The 21,185-nt window shown below is 49.7% G+C and overlaps 1 protein-coding gene across 1 annotated transcript in view; it reads left to right on the top strand.

Moving 5' to 3' along the window:
- Nucleotides 1-20,921, top strand: part of RAB6B (RAB6B, member RAS oncogene family) — a 61,801-nt gene extending 40,880 nt beyond the window's left edge. The window contains exons 3-8 of the mRNA XM_055321566.1: nt 8,111-8,164; nt 8,356-8,461; nt 10,196-10,307; nt 11,409-11,502; nt 14,345-14,411; nt 16,043-20,921. Coding sequence (XP_055177541.1) covers nt 8,111-8,164; nt 8,356-8,461; nt 10,196-10,307; nt 11,409-11,502; nt 14,345-14,411; nt 16,043-16,107 — 498 coding nt within the window. The 3' untranslated portion in view covers nt 16,108-20,921. The remainder of the gene's footprint in view (nt 1-8,110; nt 8,165-8,355; nt 8,462-10,195; nt 10,308-11,408; nt 11,503-14,344; nt 14,412-16,042) is intronic.
- The last annotated feature ends 264 nt before the right edge of the window (nt 20,922-21,185 follow it).

The raw sequence follows: 21,185 nt of genomic DNA, 5'->3' as shown, positions 1-21,185 counted from the left end.
GTGAGAGCTTGCTAGATAGCTAGCAAGCTACTTAGTGATGGAGACAGGAGAATTTTGAGGATGGTTTCTGGACAAAAGTAAAGAGTGAGTAGAACATGAAAGCTTGAAAATGAGCCATCTCATTTCATCTCCTTGGAAAGGAGATGGCAATAGAGCATCACCTGAGAGGAGGGGACCAGGAACAAGGGACCCACAGGGAGAGGCTTGCTTCAAACAGGGAGAGCAAACCCTCAGAGGCAAGAGGGATGTGGGGATGATGATGGACACTGGTAGACAACTTGGCAAATACTCTTTTTAGTCTTGGCTCTGCCACTTCAGCTGCTGACCCTGGGCAAGTAACTTAGCATCTTACACTCCATTTTCTTAGCAGTGATGTATAAGTACTAAAGAATGTCGCTCCTAACAGGTTATCAGGAGTAAATTAAGGCATGTAAAGCACTCAGCACAACTGTTGGCAAAGGATAAGTACTCAGATGCTTAGTCATTATTACTGTGCTTACACATTGTCATATGAAGGGTAAACACAAGGAATTGAAGTGCTTTATACCTAATGTTGAAAAGTAAGATTTGAGGCTATCTCCTGAGAGGGAGCCACACTGAGGAGGACGGAAGAACAGGGGAGAATGTTATGAACTCTTGCTGATGTGGGTGGAGGTAGGAGGTGATCAAGGACAAGTCACATGTTTTTATGTTTACTCATAGATTTACCATTTGTGGTGCTCTTATATTCCTTCTTTAAAGATGCAAATTGCCATCTGTAAAATTTGCCCTTTAGCCTAAAGCATTTCTTATAATTAGGGCCCACTGGTGACAGATTATCACAGCTTTCCCTTGCTTGAAAATGTTTTGCCTTCATTTTTTAAGAAAAGTTTCACTGGCTGTGGAATTCTAGGCTGACATGATGATGGTGGTGGTGATGCTCTTTCTTTGGAACTTGAAAGATGCTTTTCCACGGTCTTCTGTCTTCCATTGTTTCTGCTAAGAAATCAACCGTCATTCTTGCCATTCTTGCCATTATTCCCTGGTGTATAAAGTGTTTTTCTGTTTTCTCCGTGCTATCAAGGTTTTCTCTGTATCTTTGGTTTCAGCAGTTTGACTCTGATGTGCCCAGGGGTGATTTTCTTTGTATTTATTATGATTTAGGTTCACCGAGCTCCTTGGTACCCTGGGTTGATGTTTCTAACCAAATTGGAGAAAACTTTAGCTATTAATTTTTCAAAAATCTTTTTGCTGAATCTGTCTGTTGTTTTCATGAGGCCCCAGTTGCAAGTATAGCAGATTCTTGATATTGTTCAAGCAGTTCTGGAGACTGTGTTCATGTATTTATTTATTTATTGTATCTTTTTTCTCCGTGCTCCATTTTATTTTGGCCTCTCTTCACTGACCTTTCTTCTGCAGTGTTCTAGCTGTTGTTATACAAATCTCGTGTGGTTTTGTTTTGTATTTTGTAGTGTTGAGATTTTCAGTTTTTGTTTTTAGAATTTCCATTTATCTCTTGAAATTGATCATTCATCTTTTCCTTTACATTTTTACCATATTTATAGCAGTCATTTTTAAATCCTTCTCTGCTAATCCAACATCTGGTTCACTTGGGGGTCTGTTTTCTTGATTATGGCTTCAATTTCCTTCTCCTTCATATGTCTAAACCTTTTTTTATTGTGTAGTGGACACTGTGAAGACAGGCATACCTTGGAGATACTGCAGGTTTGGTTCCAGACCATAGCAGTAAGGTGCATATTGTGATAAAATGAAACATGAATTTTTTGGTTTCTTAGTGCATATAAAAGTTATATTTATACCACATTGTAGTCTATTAGGCATATAATAACATTAGGTCTAAAAAATAACATACATACCTTAACTTAAAAAAACTTTATCTGGTCAGTTAAGCATCTGCCTTCAGCTCAGATCATGATCTCAGGGTCCTGGGATTGAGCCCCACATCAGGCTCCCTGCTCAGAGAGGAGCCTGCTGCTTCCCTTGCTTGTGCTCATTCTCTCCCTCTCTCTCTGTCAGATAAATAAACAAAAGCTTTAAAAGAAAATAAAAAGGACTTTATTGTTATGACATGTTAACCATCATCTGAGCTTTCAGCAAGTTGTAATCATTTTGCTGATGGGAGGGTCTTACCTCAGTGTTGGTGGCTGCTGACTGATCAGAGTGACAATTGCTAAAGGCTCTTAAAATAAGACAACAATGAAGTGTGTCACAATTGACTCTTTCACAAAGGAATTCTCTGTAGGATGTATGCTGTTTGATAGCATTTTACCTGCAGTGGAACTTCTTTCAAAATTGGAGTCAGCCCTCTCAACCCTGCCACTACTTTAACAGCTAAGTTATGTGATGTTATCAATCTTCATTGTCATTTCAACAGTGTTCATAGCATCTTTACCAGGAATAAATTCTATCTTAAGAAACCCCCTTTTTTTGCTAATCCATAAGAAGCAAGTCCTCAACCATTCAAGTTTTATCATGAGATTGCAGCAAGTCAGTCCCATCTTCAGGCTTCACTTCTAGATGTCTTGCTGTCTCCACCACATCTGCAGTTAACTACCACCTGAAGTCTTGAACCCTTCAAAGTCATCCATGAGTGCTGGAATCAACTTCCAGACTCTTCTTAATGTTTATATTTTGATCTCTTCCCATGAATCACAAATGTTCCTAGTGGCTTATAGAGTGGTTAATACTTTCCAAAAGGTTTCAATTTACTTTGCCCAGATCCATCAGAGGAATCACTATCTTGTAGTGATTTACAAATGTAATTTACAAAATGTATTTCTTAAATAATAAGACTTAACAGAATTATAACTTGATCCTTGGCTGCAGGGTGGCTGCTGTGTTAGCAGACACAAAAACAACATTAATCTCATTGTACATCTCTATCAGAGCTCTTGGATGACTGGGTGCATTGTCAATGAGCAATAATATTTTGAAAAGAGTCCTTTTTGCCAAGCAGTAGGTCCCAACAGTGGGCTTAAAATATTCAGTAAACCATGTTGTGAATAATGTGCTATCCTCCAGGCTTTATTGTTCCATTTATAAAGCGTGGCAGAGTAGATTTAGCATAATTCTTTAGGACCGTAGGAGTTGGGAATGGTATATAAGTACTGGCTTCAACTTAAAGTGACCAGCTGTACTGGTGCCCAACAAGAGAGTCCACCTGTCTTTCAGAGCTTCCAAGCTAGGCATTGACTTCTTCTCTCTAGCAATGAAAGTCCTAGGGGTACCTGGGTGGCTCAGTCAATTAAGCATCTGCCTTTGGCTCAGGTCATGATCTCAGGGTCCTGGGATGGATGGAGCCTCGCATTGAGCTCTCTGCTCAGAGGGGAGCCTGCTTCTCCCTCTTCCTCTGCTCCACCCCACCGCTTGTGTTCTCTCTCTCTCAAATCAGTCAATCAATCAACTGCTACCTAGCTAACTATGAAAAAGTCCAAGATGGCATCTTCTTCCAATATAAGGCTGTTTCATCTACATTGAAAATCTGTTGTTTAGTGTAGCCACCTTCATTAGTTATCTTAGTTAGATCTTCTGGATAATTTGCTGCAGCTTCTACAATGCTGCTTCATGTTGCACTTTGATGTTATGGAGATGACTTCTTCCCTTAAACCTCATGAACCTCTACTGGATTCAAGCTTTTCCTCTACAGCTTCCTCACCTTTCAGTCCTCACAGAACTGAAGAATCTGGACCTTGCTCTGAACCAGGCTTTGGCTTAAGGGAATGTTGTGGCTGGTTTGTTCTTCTACTCAGACCACTAACACTTTCTCCAATTCAGCAATAAGGTGGTTTCATTTTCTTACTGAATATGCGTTCACTGGAGCAGCACTTTGAATTTTCTTCAAGAACTTTTCCTTTGCATTCACAATTTGACTGTGTGGTGCAGGAGGCCTACCTTTCAGCCTTTCTCAGCTTTTGACACCTTTCATCACTAAGCTTAATCATTTCTAGCTTTTGATGTAAGAGATGTGCAGCTCTTCCTTTCACATAACACTTAAGGCCATTGTGAGTTATTAATTGGCCTGATTTCCACCCTGTGGTGTCTCAGGGAATAGGGAGGCCTGAGGAGAGGGAGAGATGGAAGAATGGCCAGTTGATGGGATACTCAGAATACACACAACATTTATCGATTAGGTTCACTGTCTTATCTGGGTGCAGTTCATGGCACTCCAAAATAATAACAGTCGCAACAGCAAAGATCACTGATCATAGGTCACCATAAAAAATATAATAATGAAAATTTTGAAACAGAATTATCAAAATGTGACACAAAGACACAAAGTGAGCAAATGCCATTGGAAAAATGGCCCCAATGGACTTGCTCTACACAGAGTTGCCACAGACTTTTAATTCGTTTAAAAAAAAAAAAAGAGTTATCTGCAAAGTACAGTAAAGCAAAGCATGGGACAATGAGGTATGCCTACAATAAATTATAGAGATTCTTAGATTCCATTACCTTCCTCTGAAGAGTGTTTGAGTTTTATTTTAATAGGCAGTTAAATTATGGAGAGCTAATCTTTTGGGGGGGATGGGGCAGGATTACTTACCGTGTTTAAATTTTGTTAAGATAGGTCTCTCTTGGTTTTTCCCTCAGTCCTCTGGTGTGACCCTCAGTCCTTACTTAGATAATACCTTTCCTCCCAATGCCAGCCCTTCTAGGTTTCCCGTGGAAAGCCTGAGGTGTTTACCAAGCCCTTCTAACTTGTAGGACTACTAGGAAGTTACCTCCAGAAAAATTGGTTAAATGTTGGATCTCACTTCATTCTCTTGCTTTCCTTCAAAGCTTGTAACCCCTCCATTTTTCTGCCTGCTTTTGCTCACTCTTCAGTGCTTAAAAATTATTTCTTGTATTTTTCCACAGTTTATAATAGTTATCTGTAGGAGGATAAGTTCGATAAAAACTACTCAGCCATTATTGGAAACTAATCATAGGAATATATTTTGGGGCAGAGCTGATGGTTCAGCCATTCCCAGGAACAATGCCTGTGCTTTGGCAAAAATGTGTACAGTTATGGGAAGGTCTGCTATGGCTCAGTGGCCTGGCTTGGTGGAGACAGAGTAGTCAGTTAAGAAACCAGATATTTCTCTGATGTGCAAGAAGCATGAAAGTAGGACTAAAGGTGGGAGACAGCTGGAAGGGGAGGAGGTAGAGAGGAGGTTGGCCCCTTCCAGACTTAGTTCTTCAGTACCGATGATGTGGTCAGGCTTTTGCGGGGCGGCGGGGGGCGGGGGGCAATGGAAATAAAATATGTGGGTGTCCAGTAATGGCAGTTATGATTGCAGAGGCCACTGAGTTGAGCTTTGCCAAGGCTTGATCCAGATGGCACAATTCTTGTCATGTCATCTGGTGACTTCTCAGTCCTCCATGGAAGCAGAAGTGGCTTGTGACCACATGAGATAGATTGGGGTTGTTATTGTTACACTATCATCAGTAATATAACCATTGCCATCCATGCTGCTTACCTTTGAGTGGTATGTTTCTCCAAGGTTCTTTGCTCTATTAGTTAGACTATTGTTAATCTGTGTTAAAAGAAACCCAAAATAACAGTAGCTTTTTTTTTTACTCTTTTTATTTTTTTAATAAATTAATTTTTTATTGGTGTTCAATTTACCAACATACAGAATAACACCCAGTGCTCATCCCGTCAAGTGCCCCCCTCAGTGCCCGTCACCCATTCACCTCCACCCCCCGCCCTCCTCCCCTTCCACCACCCCTAGTTCGTTTCCCAGAGTTAGGAGTCTTTATGTTCTGTCTCCCTTTCTGATATTTCCCACACATTTCTTCTCCCTTCCCTTATATTCCCTTTCACTATTACAAAATAACAGTAGCCTAAGCAAAATTGAAATTCCATTCTCTCTCGCACAATAGTCTGGATGTAAGCAGTCTAGGACACTGAGGTGGCTCCCCTAGGTCAGGGACTCAGGCTTCCTCCATCTGGTTGCTCTGTCATCACTACTATATCACCTTCATCTGGATGGGCCAGCATGACTCACCACTACCTGTCTTCATTCCAAGCTGCAGGAAAGGGAAAGAGGGCAGCTGTGAGCATGTCACCTGCCCCCCATCATCCCAGAAGATGCATACATCACCTTTACGTCCCACTGACCAGAATTTAGCCATCTCCCTGCAAAGGAAGCTGGGAAATACCATCTTTATGGGGGTAGCCATTGATCCTTCTACATATCTAGAATCCTGTCGAAAGGGAGACACTGCATATGGGAGGATAGCCAGGAGTCCCTGCCACCAGTCCTGAGGTCACACACCTGGTTTTCAGCTCAGGGGTCACTTTACAGAGGAGCTTGGCACTCCTGGGGCACTGATGAAGGGAGAGATTTCCACGTGGTCTGCACAATTCTCCTTAAGGGTATCTGGAAACAAGGACTGTCACGCTTCATTGATGAGTGAACATTGTGTGACTTAAGGAACAAGGCTGGTTCCACAAGCCACCTGTCAATTCCAGACTTGTTCCCCAGTGACTACACCATGTAGGAAAGACGTACACGCTGAGCTACAAAGAGCCCAAGTGATACCGAACTTGTAGTGTTGACCCTTCCAGCTCTGCCTCTGACTCGTGAAGTCACCCCAAACGTGCCCTCTAACTTCCCTGACCTTTCATCTCCAATGTAAGGGCTTGGATGGAGTTATGTCTAAGGTGTATGTTTTAACACCCGTGTTCTAGGATTGCAAGATTCCTCGACACTCCAGGACTCTGCATTAGGGCAGACTTCCAGGGGGGATACAGTTTAACTCCTTTGTGGAATGATTTGGAGGTCTGAATGTACATGAAATGCTTGCAGACAGCCTGGGACCTGCAAACATAGGTGTTTCTATCTCCTTGGGCTTCCCTCCATTGTGGTTTTTGTAATCACAAGTCACTGCAGTTTCCCATACAACTAAGGTTACTTTTTAATCTTATATTTTTGTTTAAAAATATTCTATTTCTGCTTCTAGAACTATTACACGTTAATTGGAGAAAATAGAGGAAATTATAAGGAAGGAAGCAAAAAGAACTGCCCATACTGTCGTCATTCACACTGGTGTTTAGTGTGTTCCTTTCATTTTAGTATCCAAGAAAATATGAAAAATACTTCTCCCTACTTAAGTGCATCCTGTTGGGATTACGCTATACATGATATTTACAACCTGCTCTTTTCTGCTTGATGACCGATTCCTCAGGTCCTTAAATATTTTCTGAGAACATGATTTTAAATGGCTGCTAAGGATTCTAACCACATGGGTGTACCACGCTGTACTTTATCATTTATCAGTGTCCTGGACATTCAGGCTATGTCATCAGGCATTATTATTAACTGCACAGCAGTGACATCTCCATATCACACTGACAGTGTCTTAGTTCCTATCCTAGATGCTGTGGGGCAGGTGAGCCTAGAGAGGTTGGGTGGCCTGTCCAAGGCCACACAGTGAGTGGTGGGTCCCAGCCATCTGGCCACAAGGCTGACTATATCCTGCCCAGCCACCTCTCCCCACTGCCAGAAAAGAGAGGGCACAGGGGTGTGCTGGGGACAGTTGGCTCCTAATATGTTGGTTTGGAAGAAAAGAGTCATTGCGGTTTCCCAGGGAGATGCTGCTCTGGATGGTTTGTTGTGACCCTGAAGAAACCCAGCTGCTCTCTTCTGCCCACACAGCAGCAAGCCTTGCTCCTGCTCCCCACTCCACCCCTGCCTGCTGGGGGCAGTGGTGGACCAAGCCTGGGGGCCGGAGTTCCAGGAGCCCGGAGGGGAGGCTGTGAGAGAAGGGAGGCAGGTGAGGTCAAGCAGTCTTGGGCCAGGAGACCACCCAGCTTCTGCTCCTCGAGGCTCCCACCTGAGGAAGGCAGGGGATACACCTATCAGGGTGGGGAAGTCTCCTCGCCTGGTTCTCTTGTCCCCTTCACAGAGCAGTTTTGTCACTCCCTGAAAACCTGTCCTCATCCTTACTTAGCCCCAACCCACTTCCTCTGAGAGGCACAACTGGCTTCACTGTTGGCAGGGGGAGGCAGGGACAGCAGGGCAGGACTTGCCTTAGGCTTGGCTTGGGTGTCTCTTCTTTTGCTGGCTATCACTGCCTGCCTGAGGCATTTCAATTTTAACCTTTCCTTGTTTTTCTCTAATAGGCAACCATTGGGATTGACTTCTTGTCAAAAACCATGTACTTGGAAGATCGTACGGTGAGTACCTGACTTTAGAACTAGAAGGACAGGGAGGGCTCCTTTGGACTTATCAGCTGGGGCCATTAGCTGGGCAGCACTGAGAGTGCCCATGTCTACTGCAGAGCTGGCAGGGCCGGCATCCCAGAGCCAGGGCTTTCCTCCAGCCCCCAGTGAGGATCACACTGACCTCCCTGCCCTCCGTGTGACAGGTACGGCTGCAGCTCTGGGACACAGCCGGCCAGGAGAGGTTCCGCAGCCTGATTCCCAGCTACATCCGGGACTCTACAGTGGCTGTGGTGGTGTACGACATCACAAGTGAGTGTGGGTCCAGGGTGCCAGAGGGAGGGTGGCTCATAGAAGCTCTGGGGCCTGTGTGCCTGCTCATGTGTGCACACGTGTATGCTGTGTATGCTTGTCTTCTGACTGCAAGAAGATCGGTCCTTGGTGGGGGGGGGGTGAGTTGCCTTTGAATACCAGCATGTTTTCCACCTTCCCCCACCATCCTGTGACAGGCATGGGTATACAGGATTGAGTTGGGCCTGCTCAGAGCAGGGGGCTGTGTGTAGAGGTAAGCGGAGGTGCCCATGAGGCTGGCCCTGCTCCTCTCCCTCTGTGTCCTCATTGGCCCTGATGGCCAGAGAGACCCCTGTGGAGCCACTTCAGTATGTATATATGTCTGGATGGGAGAAGACACTGGTCTCTGGGCCAGCCTTGAACCAGCAGCCATGGTTTTGTCAGCTGACATCCCAGCTCCTCAAAGGGTCTCCTCTGAGGGGAGGCCAAGCAGGTCTGGGAGAGCCATGGGTGGGCTGCATTTCCCACACAGTGTGGCTCCTCTGGCCAGGGCAGCTGTTCTTGAGAGGAAGACTTATTGCAGGGAGAAGGGGTGGGGCCTGGTGCAGAGCCTTAGCTGCCCAGACAAGTTAACAGAACACACCTGATAAGCCCTGGTGCCATGGTCACACCTGGGGTGGGAGGACACCCGGGTGCTGTCCACAGTACTGAAATCACATTGGGAGGCATGTGTGCTCCACTGCTTTGAGCCTGCTGCCCTTGGCCCTGCCCAGCTCCTCTTTCCACCCCTCCGTCTGACCACAGGCTCCCCCCACACCTGAGTAAGGTGGGAGCTGGGTCCTTCGGCCTGGGTTTGTGCAGCCTGACACAAGCAGGATGCAGCGCAGGCTGGGAGCAACTGAGGCTTCCTGGGATAGGCCGTCTCCCCTGCCTTCAGGTGTATAGGTGTTGCCCTACCACTCCCCAAGGTCTGTCACATCTTTTTTTTTTTTTAAAGATTTTATTTATTTATTCATGAGAGAGAGACAGAGAGACAGAGACAGAGACACAGGCAGAGGGAGGAACAGGCTCTATGCAGGAAGCCCAACATGGGACTCGATCCCAGGTCTCCAGGATCAGGCCCTGGGCCAAAGGCAGGTGCTAAACCGCTGAGCCACCTGGGCTGCCCACATCTTCTGAGAAAAAGGCTGCCTTCAAATGGCCTTACCTTTTGTGGCCATTGTCTCTCTTGGGGCCACCTCTCCCCTCCTCTTACTTGCAGATCCTGAGAGTTCTCTTTGGAAACTCTGGCCCTTCCCGAGCACCACCCCCCTTGGGCAGAGCCCACTGTGTAGGGCCCGCCTCCCCCAGGGGCTGTTGTGGCTCTCCACCAACACACACACGTTTCCAAGCTCAGCCAAGTCCAGTGTACCCATTTCTCACTCTCTGTTCTGCACCTACAAAGTCAGGTCTGATTTTCTCTGATTCCTAAAACCACTAGTCTGTGTAGCAAATCATGACAATGACCTTCCAACAGGAGGACTCCCACCCTGCCCCAGGGGGTGGTTCAGCAACACGAGGTTTCTCCAAGGCCCTGGGGCAGCAGCTCCACAGACACCCATGGTGCCCCCACTAGAAGGCCCAGACCCACTGGTCTGGGTGTGAGGATGCACAGCCCCCCTCCCTCCTGCTCCTGGTCTCATGCCCCCTCCCACTTTGCCCTCTGTCTGCTCAGGCGGACTCTCATTCTGTTGTCTCCCCACTTTTCCCACCCAGATCTCAACTCTTTCCAGCAGACCTCTAAGTGGATCGACGATGTCAGGACAGAGCGGGGTAGTGATGTTATCATCATGCTGGTGGGCAACAAGACGGACCTGGCCGACAAGAGGTAGGTGTGAGGGTGCAAGGTGCGGGGTGCTGGCAGGCCCGGCCCACCCTCTCCTCTGCGGCTCCTCCTGGCGAAGGAGTTCTTGGATGCGTGAGTGGTGAGTCTGTGCTTCTGATGTGTCCCCATGCATCTGAGAAAGGCGCCTTGGGGCCACTGGAGTCTGTGAGAGCCCTGGGAGACCCTTGTGTACAGTGTCTCAACTCTGCACCCTACCTCGCACCGTCTGCAGGGGCGCTTCTCCATGAGAGGTCTATGGAACCCTATGTGCCTGGCCGTGCGCAGCAGTGGGTGGTCTGGGGCCCGGCACGGCCACAGCCCAGCTGCAGATGGCAGTCCCTCAGGCCCCAGTTGGCTTCTGCTTCTGCATGTATCTCTGCCCCCACGAAATACTTGCACTGGTGTGAGGGTACTGATCCCCAGGAGTGAACGTGCAGAATTTCCCGTCTGTGGCTGTGTCTGGGTGGTCGTGATGCTTCCTCCGGAGACGCTGCTCCATGGCTGCCTCCACAGACAGGGCTCACTTAAGTGAGGATACACTTTGTCCTACATATATACTTTGTCCACTCATCCCGTGGGACCCAGCTTGGTCAGATAGAGCAGCAGGTCCTGGACGGCGGGCTTCCTCCAGTGTGCTCTGACCATCTACAGAATTATCTGCCTTCGAGCCCACTCTAATAGAGTCCTGTCTTTCAAGTAAGGGAAATGGGGCTCAAAGCCCAGTTCCATCACTCAGTAGCTCTAAGTACAACCTTGAGGCAGTCACTTTTAACCTCACAATCTGCCTGTGGAAAAGGAGACTGCTGACACCACCCAGAGAGGCAATATGTGGCCCAAAGTGCTTTCTAGACACAGACACATGGGATGGTTGATTGTTAGGAAGGGCAGGCATGGGAAGGTCCCTGACCTTCCACAGAGGTCTCTTCCTGAGCTGGGAGGCACCACAGAAGGAAAAGTGGGGATGCTGATATCCTGCTGTGGCCCTGTGCCCTTCATCCTGAACGGGAGCCCTGTCCTCAGCTGACTCGTGGGCGAGGCCCTCATCTCAGGCTGCTTCCTCCACCTCTACCAGGGGCTCATTTTGCCCTCTCCCCTCACTCACAGGCAGATAACCATCGAGGAAGGGGAGCAGCGTGCCAAAGAACTGAGTGTCATGTTCATCGAGACAAGCGCAAAGACTGGCTACAACGTGAAGCAGGTAGGATGCACCTGGCACTGGCGCCAGCCAGCCTGGCCAGGGAGCCATGTGTGGCTTCCAGCCTGGTTAGTCATGGACCTGGCTCTGCCTTGCCCTGAGGGGCCAGTGAGCAGGTTGGGGCAGGCCACCAGAGCACCATCAACCCCACTTCATGGGAAACGAGCTAACCTCTAGAGCTGGTAAAGCACATGAGAGAGGGTAAGAGCACTCACTCTCTGGGGGTGTCTCGAGCATGTCATCCTTAGCCACCTTACCAGACTCATGGCCGTGTAACATGCTGAGTGTCTGGCCACCAACTTCCAGGTGACAGCAGCAGCATTTCCCTAACATCTTACCTCAGTTGGGATGGAGGAGTGGGAAATTGAATCTGACCAGCATTTTGGGGTTCATGCATTGTGCTTGACAAGTGCTCAGGGCTGTGGAGGGCCAGGTGGGCTTGGAGCTTACACAGAGGGAGAGGCCTGGGGAATCAGGATGGTCAGAGAAGCCCTGGAGGAGGTTACTGCTGAGCCTCGCAGCAGGGGGCTTCCCTAGGACCATGGACCTCTAAGGGTGGGGATCCACAGGTTAACAGATTGGGTTGGCAAGGGCTACCCCTCCAGTCTTTATATACCTCCTCAGCCATGAACATAGGCAGGACAACTCTGTGATGGTGGCAGCACCTGTGACTTTATCACCGTACAGATCCCAACCGTTCTCTTGTCTGCCTGCCACGTTATGGGTCTCTTGGCCTTTACGAGCATCACTGCTCCAGTTCACGGGGTGACTAGACCTGCTGCCAGCTCTCGCTGTTTAACATGTCCACGGGGAAGCACAAATGCAGCTGCATAATCACCTAGTGTCTTTAAAGACTAGAAGTGTATTTCAGTCCTGAATGATTTCCTTTATACCCCTATGTAACCGATGTCACATGCTTATAAGGAGCCCGTTGGCTTCAGCTGGCTGCCAGAGAGGTCTTTGGTTCACAAAAGGTTAGGAGCCCCTGTCTTCAAGGAAGAGAGGGCTTGAAGAGGTGAAGAGGGAAGGTGTTCTCTGCAGACAAGGGTAATGTGTAAGCAGAGATGCGGCTGGAGGGGAGCGTGACATGGGGAGGGGACTCTAAGTGAGGAGCATGGCTTGGCAGGGGTGTTACTTCTGCCCTGCCACCCCTAGCAGTGCCTGGGAACATTACACAAGCTGCCCATCAGCTGTTGGCCTGGATACAGTGATGGTTCATCCCACATGGACAGTGCCCATGGCAGAGGAGTGGAGAGAGACAGAGTGAGGGACCCCTAACCCTTCCTCCCCAATTAGAGCACCCTCAGCATGGCTGTGTCCATGCCCATGCCCTTCCCAGTGCTGTTGTGGTGTCTCTTGGAGCAAGAGCTGCCTATCCCAGGAGGCGTGGAGGAGGCCCTGGGTTGCTGCTCTGTGTGGCCCTGATGGAAATTCACAGGATGCAGGGAAGCAATGGGCAGTAGCCCATGAGGCAGCTCATTTCTGCCCTAGTGGTCAGGGGCAGGGAGACGCTGATGTCTCCCTTTTTAGAATGCTCTGGAAGCCACTTGATGGTCTAAGCATGAATTAAATGTGGTCCATTCAAACTCTGTGGTTCAGAGGAATCTTCATGCAGCGCAGACTCCTGGATTCTAAGGCTGATCATATCTGCTCTCGGAGACCCACATGTGACCCCAGGAGTTTCTGTCTAACTGGCAGTTGGCTACCAGCAGGCAGGACACGGCTGCGTGGGCAAGGCCGTGATGGAAAGCTCAAGAGTGACTGGGCCTTTGCACCCTCACTCACTTCTTCCTGCCCCATTTTGGAACCCCCTCTGCATTTGCCCACGGGCTCCCTTACCCTGCCAGGCCGACCAGTGACTTCCCCACTCAGGCCCTCCTCACCCTTGGCCCTGTCACTTGGCTTGGGTGCTCCCATAGAGCTGGGCTCTAGGGTGAGACCATGAACAAGACTCGCCCTGTCTTTAGAGAGCTCACTGAGTCCCTGGAGTTGGAGTATATGGCGGGGGCTGCGGGGGGCGGTGGGGGGGGGATGTTCAGAATCATCTGGTGCATTATACTTCTGCTTTGTACTTGTCACCTGCTAGGTTCCACGTCTGCCCTGCCTGACGTCCCAACCACACGGTCCTCCCTGTCTACCTACAGACACAGACACCCCACATGTGTGCAGCCTACACAATTCTCCCCCCACACTTACACAAATTCACACACAGAAAGTCCACATGTGCATTTTCCACACATGCGCCTCTACACACAGCATACCCATCACCCTAACACCCATACCCAAACAAACCTACAGCATCGCATTCACTCTCCTGTATGCTTTTTCTCTCAGAAGTCTTGTTTTCCATGATGTGATTGTACGGCCCTGGCTCCCAGCACCCTGCTGCCCTGGTGCCTGGGGACTCACAGAACCCCCTCCCCCTGCCCGACCTGCATGAAGAGAGGGCCAGAGAGGGTCATTTGTCTCAAGGGCAGGTTGAGAGTTGGTTCCCCACCCAGGCGGTGGGACAGAAGCCTGCCTAAGGGCTTGTCTCCCAGGGCCTAGATCATTTTCTCCACTAGGGTAGGTAGGTCCCTTACAGTCACCAGGACGCATGCTGCGCTCCTGGGACCCGTGGTCAGCCTGCCTGAGTGAGAGGCCTGCCGGGGCCCAGACCTGTGACAGGCACTAGGGCAAGGGAGGGGGCAGTTGAGTGCAGCGCCGGCCCTTCAGGGCACAGTTGGCGGGCCAGACAGGAGAACAAGGCCCAGGGTCAGGACAAAGAAAGGCAAGAGGGTGGAGATGGGGGTGGGGTGGGCAGGATGGGGACAGGGGCTCACGCTGCGTCTCCCCCTCTCTCCAGCTCTTCCGACGTGTGGCATCAGCTCTGCCTGGAATGGAAAATGTCCAGGAGAAAAGCAAAGAAGGGAGTATCCTTTTCCTTTATTAAGTGAGTGAAAGATGTGCTGGAGAAGCCATTTATCCACTGGTGGATCCCCTTAGTGTTTTAGAACAGTGGGTGAGCCCTCGCCTGGTCTCCAGCCCATCCTTCCCTGCTGAGTATGGCGTGGGCCCTCCTCTGTAACGGGACGAGGCTGGACTCCAGAGGCTTTAGGAACTCGTCCAGCTCAAACCATCCTAAAGCCTCTATTTCCAAAGCAGTGGGGGTACCAGGTGGATGTGAAGGACGGTGTGGGGCAAGTGAGAAATAGGAGCTCTGCCCATGTTTACAGTGAACACCACTTGTATTTCATGGGTACAAGTAGACTCTCCACTGCACGGAAGGCTTCTGCACCCAGAACATGGTCCACCCTATTCTACATGGGAGTTTCCCCAACAGATCCCTCCTCCCGTGTCCTGCCTGCTTCCCTGGCCCAGCCCTGCACAGCCCCAGAGCTCCCTCTGCTCTGTGGGACAAGGTCTGCACGCAGCCACTCGCAGAGCCCACCCCAAACCTCAGATGACACCCAGAAGCTGAAATTGAGGCTCAGAGAGGTAGTCTGATCTGCCCAATGGGAAGGAGGCAGTTGTTCATCCTCTACCATGTTACCAAAACTGTGTTTATGTAGATATATACCAGAAAAATGTTATTTTTGTGGGTGTGGGGAAAATAAAAGAAAGAAAAGTCAGAAAGTCCTACTCAAAATATAGGCCATGGCCAGAAAGTGGCATGGAGGGAAAATGTGATCTTTGGGAGAAGCATGGCTCTTTGTAGTACTCAGAGCCAAAAGAGTCTCTCCCAGAGTCCTTAACAGGGGCCACAAAAACATCCCTAGGACACCCACAGCAGGACCCACAGCAGGTCCCACAGCAGCACTTACGCTTCCGCCCCGTCCACTGCCCCAACTCAGTCCTCCAGAGGGGCCCACAGCCCTGCCCGGGAAGAGCCATTCCGTGCTGTGCCAACGGCCTGGCCGTCAGCCGTGTTCGAGCCTGGCGTGAGGGGCTGTCAGCTTGGTGAGGGCAGAGGAGCAGCCTGGCTATGCGTTTTGAACCCATTCCTCTAGTGGAGCTCTGATTGGGGCTCCTCCAGCCCAGTCCCCAGGGCACCAGTGGAAAGGGCTGGAGGCATTTCCCAGGGATGCGGCTTCCCCCGGCAGCCCTCTCAGAGTCTAAGCGACACACTGGGACTAGAGCTTGAGGCGTCACTTGCTGAGTGGTTAGGGCAGGGCCCACGTAGCCCTGTGCTAAGATCCATGCCTGACCAGCAGGATGTCCACTTCCAGGGCACCCAGAGGGTGGGATTGCCTGGTAACCAGGCTGAGGCACTGCTTACCAAGAAGGCTTCTGAGGAAGGGCCTGTCCTGCCTGTGTTTACGTGGTCATCCCACAGCCCAGGACCAGCTTTGCTTCAGGTCGATGAAGGGGAGGGGTCGTGGGAAGGAGGGGGGTGGGAGCTGGTGACCCTGCCTCCTTCCTGCCCAGGCCAAGCAAAGACCTGAGTAGGTATTTGTGGAAGGACAGAGGATCTACGTGCATAGGGCAGATGACGGGTGCACAGGGACAGGAGCCAGGGAGCAGCTTCTCCGTCAGTCATCTTCCTTAGCCCAGGCCCCTGCAGTGATCGACATCAAGCTGGACAAACCCCAGGAGCCCCCAGCCAGTGAGGGCGGCTGCTCCTGCTAATGCAGCCTGACCTGCCAGCTTCCTTTGACACTACTCGCTTGTTGTGTTGCTTCCTATTGGTTAGCTTCCTAAGGGGGGTGGGAAATGAGCTTATCAAGATGGGAGGATTTTTCTTTTCTCTCCGTCTCTAGGAGTAGGGTGGGGTGGGGAGGGAGGCTGGGCATCAGGGATCACGTCACTCTTAACAGCTGTTACTTAAACAACTATTTTTTGGTTTGGTTGTAATATATTGTACTTTATTAAGATTGCCAAAAACTGTTAAAATTTAAAAAAATTTAAATCATGTGTATACAACTTTTTGCCAGATAAAAATGTAGTCATTTTTATTTAAAAGATGTGCTTTTTGTTTTTGTATATTTGTAAACTTACAGAGAACCTTTTCCACACACCTCCTCCTTCCTGCCCTCTTTGAACCATTCATCACCTCTGCCCTCCTTCCACCCTGGCCCGATAAATTACAATTAATGGGGCAACTTAATTAGGTTCCAATCCCAGGCCCCACCCACCAAACAGGCCCTCTCTGGTTAAATCAAACACTGAACACAGCCGCCTCTGAAGAGGCAACCTTTAACTCTGTCCTTCTTGCGTGGCCAGAGTGGGACATCAGCCATGGCCCTGAGCTGAAATTAAGGCCTTGTGGACGGCAGGGAGCCCGGCAGCAGGCCTCACTGGAATTCCTCCTGCCTCTCCCTTCCCCTCTCCAATAAGCCTAGAAGGGCGTGGAGGGCACGTGCCATAGGCAACCTGTGTTCTCTGTGGTCCACTCAGTGGTTGGCAGAGAGGTCACTGGAAGGAAGGACGGGGTGCTGTTGGCTACTGGGGCTTGTGTCGATGTGTGGTTCATAGCCTTGGGGCACCATGTGGTTCTGAAAATGTTCTAATCAGCCTTCCCAGCAATCAGCACACGTCTGGGTTAAATCTAAGGGAAGGGCAGAAAGAAACGTAGTGTGTGCCGCCCTGAAGCCCTCGTCCTCGCACCTCAGCAGAGCTAGAGCCTGTATCGCACGGTGTCCGTCTGTGATTGGGGCAAGGGGGGTCAGCTGCTGTACCGCCACCTTGAAGATGCATGTTCAGATCCTTGGCTGCTAGTACTATAGAGTGCTGTTCTGGAAAGGCTGACCTCTTGATGTGTTTGCCCCACTGGCATAATGCAGTTGTAATTATTGTGCACTTACTTTTGAGGGTATTGTGGCAGCACTCTGGTTGCCGGAAGGTGCTGCTGAGGTGGGGTCTCCAGAAGGCTGCCCAGAGAGTCATCCTTGCCATTTTGACTCATTTCTGAGAAGGGCTTGGTCCGAGGACCTCTAAAATCTCTGAAGATAATTCTAAGTGATGGAACCCATTTGGCCGGCGTTTCAAATAGACCCAGACTTACCGACCCTGAGCCCGCACAGAGCCAGGCAGTGGGCTTGGCAACTCCGGCCAAGACGCAGTAAACCCTGCTCTCCAAGCTGGGCTTGAGTCTGCCTCCACGTTGCTGTTGGGCATGTCTTAAGGGAGCTAAATGACCATCTGGGAGTGGTAGGGGCTGAATTCCTCCACAAAGCAGGACTCCAATAAGTTATTGCAATGAACTTAGGAACTTCTCAGAAACTAATCCAAAATGGCAGCCAGTAAGTAGACAGGATTCACTGATATTTGTCCAGTGGGCCTGTCACACACTCTCAGCTTAAGGAGATGGTCAGAGCTGATGTTTAGAGAGGAATTTATCTTCAGGTGAAGAAGAGAGGAAGCAGGATTTTTCACTGAGCTCTTCTTCCAGAAAGCAAAGACTGATGTACGAACGTAATTCCAGTGTCATGTGTTTAGTTTTTATATGTGTGTACATAATTATATATAGAGATAGACTTGTGTATACACCTTCCACACACACATTCTCACAGATACATGTGCTCAATGTATATTCTTGTTTTTCCTGCTCTCAAGTTGGAACTTGCATTGTGATAACAGTTTTGGAAATTCAAAAGTACTGCAACGTGTTGAAATAAGAAATACTTAATATTGTCAAAAAACTTGTGATTGTCTTGCCATCAATAAACTAATGCATAGATGTGTTAAACTACAGGCAAAAATAGCCATGGGAATATGTGCACCGTTTCTCTCTATACTTACATGCATAGGTGTGCATGCCCATGTGGGCCAGTACCCCCCCCACCATGGCACACCCCCAAGTGGTGCTTGTTGGAAGAGTGCTTACTTACCTCGTGAGGATTGATAGAGTCCATGTTACAGTATCAGCCTGGTTGGCAGTGAGGCCCATTGCTTTTGGCCTTGGGGACAGCCCCATTTGCTGGGATCTGCACTGGGTCCCAGGGAATGAATGTATGGTGGATTTTAATATTCTTGGTACTAAGCGTAGCTTTTCTTAGACATTCCTGTAAAAACAAAGCAGAAACTCAGTTCCCTTCTCATGTGCACACGTAAGTTAAGGCACCATGAACATTTCTTTCCATCACAGCCCAAGAGCAGTAAGAGATACAGATGTCATTTGGCTTGATGTGGCCTCGGGGAGCCCTGCCTTCCTAGCATGTACACAAGGTCCTCTCTCGAGTCCAGGCTCTCCCAAGCGGCTTCCTCTAAGATGAGGGCAGTTGTCTCCTCTTGTCCTTCCAGCCTAGTGGTGCCATGCCATTCCATGACCCTCCTTCTCTCAGGCCTGATTTCTGCCCCTCACTTCCTGGTCTGTTGGGGCAGCCGGATCTCTTGCACAGAATTGGGTTGGTTCCTTGGCTCTCATTTTGAGCAGGTGCCATCACTGACTCTTGGTTGTAGGTAGTATCTTGACTTGGAGCTGAGGTTTAGTAATAAAATGATCAGGTTCCTTTGAAGAGGGGGTGAAATTGCCACCACTTCCCAGCGAGTGTTCCATCCCTGCCAAATCCAGATGGGCTACCATGAGGCAAAGCCATCGTTCAGTCCCTCTCCCTACGGACTAGCCCTTACCTGGGAGATGGCCAGGGTCCTCTTCTTCAGGCCCTTTTTTTTTTCTTTGAGGGGAAGTGTCAAAGAAAAGTTGTCAGTAAAGCTCCTATTCTAGAGGCATCTGAAAAAGCATAAGATACAGGAAGCAGATAGCATAGTTACAAATGCACACACGTGCCAGAACGAAGGTCGGCGGCAGGTGTGAGAAGTGCAGCGTTTAGTCCACGGTTAGCAAGCTGACCGGTTATGAGCAATCCCTCTCGGTCAGAGCCCTCTCTGCCATTACTCTCACCACTCTCTTCCTGTCAGCATCCTCAGACATTCTGGAACACTCCTGGGTCTGAGGAGCAACCAGATCACTTCAAGTGTCTCAGGCAACAGAAATGAGAATTAAAATGCCGGTAGCTAAGTGTACAGACATATCTGAGTGCAAACGTCTCTGACCTTCCAATGGCAAGCCGGTGCTGGGAGCCCCTGCCCTCAAGCACCAGGTGTGACAAAATGGCACCGCTGGCTTCGGTGTCCTTCAGGCAGAGCAGCCACATTCCTTCATATGGCAGAAGGCAGGTGAGAATGTCAGGATGTGAGAACAGGTGGCCAAGGACGGAGTCCCAATCTGAGCCACGTGAGGGGCAGCTGAACAGAAGTCATTGTGCATCAACCAAGCAGGGCCGCATGCTCACTAGTTTCCAAACTACCTCTCCCCCAAGCATGTGATGAGGTGTCACCACTTAGCTACAGCAGCACGATGCGGAGGTCTCACGTCCTTCCTGTCTCCGAGACAGGAAGACTGAGGCAGAGAAGGGCCACTTGCTTGTGAGCACCCAGCAAGTCGGAAGCGCTCAGAGCCGAGGTGTTTCCATTCTTCATCCATCGCCAACCTGCGTGTACCAGTGTGACTGTGCACCCGTACGGAAGGGGCTGCTGTGCGCGGCTGCTCCTCAGACCACCTCTACTCTGGTTAGGATAGAAGGTTCTGGCCAGCGTACCTGAGCGAGCTGGGAAAGAACACATGTCCATTTCACGCTCCTCCATTGCCAAGAAGGGCCAGTCCCCAAGTCCACTCTGACTGTCATGGGCACCCACAGACCAGGGCACCCTTTGAGTTTTTGTTTGAAATGAACTATTTAGATGTTCCAAAACCTTGGGCTCTCGAGTGTACTCTCTCCAGCGCCACAGCCCTGCGTGGCTGACACTCCCCGCAGGGCATGGCTTATCCTTGCAGTGGGGTTTGGAAGCTTCCTTCCACTGGGAAGCCTCCATACATGGAAGGCCAGCCTGCATCGTGTGGTGTGTCAACTTGTCCCCTCACTTTCCCTCACCCGTCCCCTTCAAAGTGATTGGCCACGAGGAGCACAGAGGGTGGCATTTCCATCTTTACTGGCTCAGCAGGCATAAATGGCCACGTTGACTTTACATGAAACTGTGTAAAATGTGGAAGACTCAGCATGTTGATCAAACAATAAACTGTCCTGATTCTCAACACAAAACCTCTTGTCTACTGTCTCTAAGTGGTGCAGTCATATATGGCGGGTGGGAGCGCAGAAATGTATTTCTTCAAGTGCCTGCTCCACAAAGACCCTCGTCTCCTGTCTGGTGTGAGGTCTTCCACCCAGAGCCTGTTTCTTCCTCTTCACCCGGGCCCTCCACATACTCAGACATACGAATGAGGGGAAAGGTGCCCTCATTTCCATCATCTCCACTCTGCCTAAAGGCTGATGGGAAGGGAAGCCCCGGGCAGAAGGGAGACTCGGGGGTGCGTAGTAACTTCTGTCAGCCCTGGTCTCCACGAGTCATGGCTGGAGGTCCTGAAAGGCGGGTGCAGGGACTGAATCTCTCCTCCTCCTGGTGACCTCCAAAAAGCCATTTAAATAATTTAGGGTGAACCGTAATCATCCTCCAGGTGACACCACCAAGCAGCCACATACCACCTCCCCTTCCCCCCACACTAATTAGGGAACATCTCCTGAGAGGCCCCTCAGGTCTCCGTCATCTCCAGACTAAAAGCTGCCATAAAGGCCAGGACAACTGTGGGGCCAATCTGGAGAGGACGCAAAGGCCAAGATCAGGCCCAGAACTGCCCTGGCCTGGGAATGCTGGAGTCCTGGAGCTATGGAGTAAGCCAGGTTCACCAGATCTCCCTCTTCTTCAAGTTC

Source organism: Nyctereutes procyonoides, unplaced genomic scaffold (assembly GCF_905146905.1).
Source record: "Nyctereutes procyonoides isolate TBG_1078 unplaced genomic scaffold, NYPRO_anot_genome, whole genome shotgun sequence".
NCBI classification, from domain to species: Eukaryota; Metazoa; Chordata; class Mammalia; order Carnivora; family Canidae; genus Nyctereutes; species Nyctereutes procyonoides.
Note: the sequence above shows the minus strand (reverse complement) of the source record. Positions and strands in the feature narration are given on the sequence as shown.